This window comes from Lactuca virosa, chromosome 6 (genome assembly GCF_052849685.1).
Source record: "Lactuca virosa cultivar CGN04683 chromosome 6, Lactuca_virosa_CGN04683_v6, whole genome shotgun sequence".
Taxonomy (NCBI): domain Eukaryota; kingdom Viridiplantae; phylum Streptophyta; class Magnoliopsida; order Asterales; family Asteraceae; genus Lactuca; species Lactuca virosa.
Genome location: NC_136431.1, coordinates 177,946,258 through 177,952,266, shown reverse-complemented (window position 1 = coordinate 177,952,266; position 6,009 = coordinate 177,946,258). Strand labels below are relative to the sequence as shown.

At 31.5% G+C, this 6,009-nt stretch overlaps 1 protein-coding gene across 1 annotated transcript; it reads right to left on the bottom strand.

Annotated features, from left to right (window-relative positions):
- Positions 1-243: 243 nt before the first annotated feature.
- On the bottom strand, positions 244-5,232 carry TAF5 (TBP-associated factor 5). The gene is made up of 20 exons (XM_079058114.1): positions 5,051-5,232; positions 4,076-4,291; positions 3,907-3,988; positions 3,727-3,805; positions 3,522-3,619; positions 3,383-3,439; positions 3,203-3,290; positions 2,998-3,107; positions 2,798-2,905; positions 2,574-2,725; positions 2,389-2,499; positions 2,227-2,296; positions 2,092-2,128; positions 1,847-1,999; positions 1,688-1,764; positions 1,482-1,598; positions 1,108-1,373; positions 914-1,009; positions 761-836; positions 244-443 (listed from the first exon to the last, which is right to left on the bottom strand). Exons 2-20 carry the CDS (start codon positions 4,261-4,263, stop codon positions 390-392), a joined length of 2,019 nt encoding a protein of 672 aa, XP_078914240.1. The 5' UTR covers positions 4,264-4,291; positions 5,051-5,232; the 3' UTR covers positions 244-389.
- Positions 5,233-6,009: the final 777 nt, after the last annotated feature.

Genomic DNA, 6,009 nt, shown 5'->3' with positions numbered 1-6,009 from the left:
AAAGGAGAGAGAGAGAGAGAGAGAGAGAGAGAGAGAGAGAGAGAGACCCTTTATTATTTTTAATTATTAAAATAAATATTAAATTTTTAGTTTTCGGAGATACCAAATACGCAGCGAAACTAGTTCAAAATGACCACCAATCCAAAACTTTAGTGGTTTGGACATTTTTCTTGAAAAAAATGCAAACCACAAGGACCATTTTTGCAGTTTTGTCAAATAAATATTAACAAACAAATAGAGTAATTAAAAACAAAAACAAAATTAACTGCATTTTACTCGCTACATATTCAAATTGATTCAACTAACAAATGTTAACTAAACTACAAGATAAAAATAAGTCAACACTACATAAAAGCAACAAATAAAAACACACCCCACCCCCTCCAATTTTACACATTTGTTGAAAGAGCCCCAGCAGCAAAAAGAAGATTCCTTCGCGAAAACTGTCAATAAAAAAAAATGCCATCATTACAAATTTTCATATGTAAAGACAAATACAAGAAACAGCATTGTAATTTCATTTGTTTATTTATTATAGCATCCCACTTTCATTTTTTATTTTATTGTCCGAATAGGGAAAAAAGAAATAGAAAGTAGAATGTTATCATTGGGTAGATTTATTTTTGTTCCTTAATAAGAAAAACATGGAAGTAACATTGTAATAAAAAAAAAAAAAAAAACGTAAATGTAATGCTATAATTAATAATAATACACAAATAGATGAAAGTAGGTTTCTATTTCAATTAAGTTGAGCGTTTACCCGTAAAGCATAAACCGGGGTGGATTTGGTAGGTAGAGTCTTGAGTGATCTCAGCCTATTTGTATTTCCACTTTTACTAACAAATCAAATAAAATTTATATAAAAAAAAAATTAAAAAAAAAATAAAAATAAAAACAATTATAAAAAACTTACCTGTCTTCGGTTTTTGGCGTTTTCACACTTGTGTTAACGTCCCACAACTTTACAGTCGAATCAGCCGAACCAGACGCAAGAAGCGACCCCTCGCAACTGAAACATATTTGTCAGTACAAGTACAAGTACAACCTGTTCTGTTCTGTTCTGTCATGTGGGGCCCACGAATGAAGGAAGAGAAGAGTTAGTTATACCTAAAAGCAAGAGACCAGACACATGAAGTATGGCCCACAAGAGGAGTGACACATCGACCATTGGAAACATCCCACATCATGATAGTTCCATCTTCATCACCAGATGCCATGTATCTACCATCGGGTGACATGGCTAATGATAAAATCATACTCCTATGACCAATGAAAATTCGTATGCATTCACCAGTTTGTACATCCCATAAACGAACAGTTTTGTCACTTGATCCAGTTGCCACGTAATTGCAGTTCATATGCCATTGTACACACTGCCAACCAAAAACAAAAAAAAAAAAAAAAAAAAAAAAAAGTTACAATTTTGGTCCCTTGGTGTACCTGGTTTTTGCAATTTTGGTACTTAAATAAAATATACTCACATCAACATCGGATAAGTGTCCTGCAAGTATTCTTAGAGGCTGGATTCTATCCATTGACCAAATCCTAGCTGTTCTATCATGAGATGCACTTGCAAAATAATGTCCAAGTGGACTAAACTGCAAATAATTACCAAATAAATTTAATACAATAGAAAATAGTACTAGTAAACTTTTGAATTTTGACTTTTGACTTTTGACTTTTCTACCTGAACATCCCATACAGGGTAATTATGACCTTTGTAGCAGACGACATTTGCATTCAACTTTGTGCTCCATAATCGAACTGCAGTAAATGTTTATATATAATATTATATATATCCACTGTAAAACATGATAAAAAGCAAAGAAAAAAAAAAGAAACATACTTGTTGAATCTGATGATGATGATAAGAGAAAATCCCCAAAAGGACTAAATGAAGCTGAATAAACTGGACCAGAATGCCCCTGATACAAAGTGTAAGACCTTTTTCCACTATTTGATCCATGTGTGTTTTCATCATTTTCACCCTGCAAAACAGCTGAAAACAGAAACTCATTTTTTTTTTACATTTATTGTATGTTTAAAAAGTTAATTATTTAAGTTTTGAAGTAAATAAGTTGGATGACTTACAACTCCCCATACGCCCAAGTTTTGCCATGTCCCAGACCTGAAAGATATTAAGTTTATAAAAAATAAGAAAATAATATAAATGTAATTTTGTATTAGAAATTTAGAATGTTAAGAAATAAAATTAATGAAAAAGACCTTGAGTGATGAATCTGAGAAACCTCCAGCTACTAATGATCCATCGTGGGATATTGATGAGCAATTTAATCTGAAACAAACGAAAAAATAAAATAATATAAATAAAAGACAAAGAAGAAACGAAATATTTGAAATTTGTAAAAGGAGAAAATACAAAAATACCCGTTGTGTGTATTAATGAATGTGTAGAAACTAACTGAAGGAAGTGTGGAATTGTTTAATTGTACACGGTTTCTAAGGTCTTCAAGAATAGAATGTTCTACATCTGTTGATCTGAGATTAAAAAAAAAAATTAAATAAATAAAGAAATGTTTAAAGAAAAAAAAAAAAAAAACTATGTAACATACATTGTTGGCAAAGTAAGCTCAGGTTTGACCCGTGGGGCAGCAGTTGACTTTTCACCTTCCCCTCGGGCAGCTTTCCCTGCCCCACCAACAACTTTATCCTTCTTTAGCTTCTTGAGGGGCCCACCTTGCTTTCCACCCTCTGTTGATTTTTTCTGAATAATAAACACAACAAAATATACATCATAAACAGTAAAAATGTAAAACTAAACAATTAAAATAAATACCTTATTTTCATCTAACTCTCCTTCTTTGCCTTCTCCTTCTGTCTTTTCTGAATCTGAGAGCAATCCACCTGCTTTATCAAGCCGATCTTCTAAACAATCTTCAAGCAACTATTAAAAAAAAAATTAAAATTTTAGTTTCTTACAATGTGAAAATAATGAGATATTTAGTTTTTTACTGTTTTATTTAGTTTTTTGCTAACCCCCCAATGTATTTCTTTTTGATTTATTAAATTAGCAGCATCTTGTCCACTTCCAACAAGTGAAAAGGCTTCAGCATCATCAGATATAGAGCTAGGTTGTCCAGGAGAAACTGTAAAATAAAAAAATAAAAATCCAAATAGTGAAAAGATTAAAAGTTTTAACATTTTTTTTTACATGATATAAAAGATTGTAATAAAAACTTACCTTGGAAGTCAATATGCTCATTGATAATACCAAGCATTGTAATGGATTGTGTCTTGTGTAGATATTGAAGAAGAAGATCATAAGAATACTACAAAGAAAAATACAACAAGGCTATTATTAATTATTAATTTATTATCATATAATATTTTGATTAAATTTACAAAAGGATCAAAAGGTAACCTGACATATCTTTATATTCACTTTGCTCTGCCTTAGAGTGTGAGCAAACTCCATTTCCTGCATATTAACAAGAGTTTATTTCGATATAGTGAAAAAGTGAAATAAAGTTTATAAGTTTAGGGGTGTTTTGGTAATTAACCTCTAAATGAGATGGGGAAAGAACACCTTCTAATTTCGTGAGGTCTCGTGAATGCATCATCTCATGATCTTCACGAAAAGTATTGAAGAATGCTCGAGCTGAAAACCCAATTTTTTTAATAAAATGAGAATAATAATTAAACTAATGAGTGGCATATTTTGTAAATGACTAAATTCAAGATATATATGTGTGTGACTGTGTGTACCTTCTTGAAGATGGCCTTTTGCTATGAGATCCATGAAACAGTGGATAAATACTGGGTAGAGAACACGAAGCAATTCATGCTGCATTGTTAAAAGCATTAAAATATAATAAATGAAGTAATAATGAACATGTGATAAAATTATAAAAACCAAAAAAGATATGACATTTAGTATATGTGCACCTTGTATAAATCTAGTGAGCTATAAGTCCATGACCTCAACTTGCTGTATCCATCATGATACAGTGTTGGAATACTTTCTGACCTGAAAGCATAATGCATTGTAATAACAAAATAATTAATTGATAATTGAGGAAGATGTGAAGAGGGGGTAAAATGGTAAATATAGTACTGGGAAAACGCGAGGATTTGTTTAGCAAGATCTGGATCTGAAAGGGAAACATCGGTAGCAGAAATAGATGAGGTGGAGTTCTTGTTGTTCTTGTTTTGTTGTTCTTGTTGAAAAATCTGTTCAGTTTGGGTGAATCCCTTTTTCTTTAGATACAAATATACAGCTTTATCCAACACTTCTTCATCCATCTCAGTCTTCTGTGTATATCTTCTTTTACTGAAACATAAGACAAACACGCATCATTAGTGAATTAAATCCAAACTAGGATCAAAATAAACAGGAATTCATACAGAAAAAAGAAAAAGTAGTAGTAAAAGCAACCAAAATTTAATGACAATCATGATCTCTAACGAATATTTGAACACAAAAGTCTTGTTTGCATAAGGACAAATCAAAAAATTCATTTCAAAACCCTCAAAATCCTATTTTCTACTCTGTAATATAAGCCCTAGAAGTAGGCGTAGAATTACAAACAACAAACCAAGAGGAAAAACCGATTGGGAAACAAATGTTTCCATTGTTATGATTTTAGAATTTAGGGCTCTAAAGCATAGAGATTACAAGCGACCAGATTAACTATAACAACCTAAATTAATAAATACAAACAACTAAAACAATGTTAACATCCAATTAAAAACTTAGGGCTCCAATTTATCAATTCATAATGACAAAATACGCACAAACACACACGAGAAAGGTGAAAGAAAGAAAATTTGAGTCCACAATGCCTGCAATCTCCCTTCCAGCGAGTATGGATTTGCGTTTGGTGTCTGAATTTGTAGTTGACAACTGAAAAGTGCATCAATTTACAGAAAATTGACGATGCCGTTTTGAACTCGACTAACTAACGATTACACATCAAAACTAAGACTTGCAAACAACTAACTAGACAGGGATGACGAAGCAATTAAACAAACTAGGGTCACATTTACATAATACACAACCATACACGAGCAAGACGAGAAAGCAAGAAACCTGAGTCGCCAATGTCTGAGATCTTCCTGCCTCCGGTGCCAAAACCTGTTTGTGTTCGTGCTCGATTTAGGGAAACGATGAACGAGGACTTGAAGTAGCAGAAGACCTGAGAGAGTTTTTGATTGAGGGTTTGAAGTGGGCGGGGGGTGATGGACGATGGTTATGTTCAGTTCGGTTATATAAACGAACTTAAGTTTTAACAAAAAAATATATTTTCTTATCCTTTTATACACACGTAAATGAATAAATTTTTTTAATAATTGAGACCACCTTATAATCAATAATAAAAACTGTTTTATAGATATTTTGATTAAAACATATTGTATTTTAAGAAAAGGAAACGATATTTTTATTTATTTATTTTATTCATCTACTTAAAAAAGAAAAGAAAACGATTTGTTTTTTCATCCTTCATTTTAAGTCAAAATTTATAATGATGATAAAAGTAAAAATCAAAGCATCTTTTTTTAAATGCACGAATCAAAAACGAAAATATCTATCATTTTTTAAGAAAATTATAATTGTAAACATAATAAATTAATATTCTTTTACTTATATTTCTTTAATGGTCAATTAGTAGATCAACTGCCAACTAGGACTAGCCTGGTTGGTAGAGACAAATGTCTTTTGGAGTAGAAGCTGCCAACTAGGACTAGCCTGGTTGGTAGAGACAAATGTCTCTTGGAGTAGAAGCCCCAGGTTCGAACCTGGACAAAATGAGTTTTTTAATTTTGGAGGTCTAACATAATCAATTGATTTGTTGTTCAAAAAAAAAAATAGATCAAACATTTGTGCAACAAATTTACATTCCCCCTTGCATGTAAATTAGCCTATGATTCTCCCACGTCGTGGTTCCCGAGTCAAAAATCATATTTCAAACCATAAGTTGCTCAAAATTCAATTTAACACTTGTGGAACAGATTCTAATTAATCTAAATGAATATACAACGCTAATAAAA

What these genes read in the sequence shown, in the direction of transcription:
- TAF5 (XM_079058114.1), bottom strand. Translation starts at nt 4,263, where the DNA reads ATGGATGAAGAAGTGTTGGATAAAGCTGTATATTTGTATCTAAAGAAA. An exon ending in TGAGCATATTGACTTCCAAG is followed by an intron (nt 3,108 to 3,202) that starts GTAAGTTTTTAT and finishes TTTATTTTACAG; the next exon opens with TTTCTCCTGGACAACCTAGC. An exon ending in ACCCTGTATGGGATGTTCAG is followed by an intron (nt 1,599 to 1,687) that starts GTAGAAAAGTCA and finishes AATTATTTGCAG; the next exon opens with TTTAGTCCACTTGGACATTA.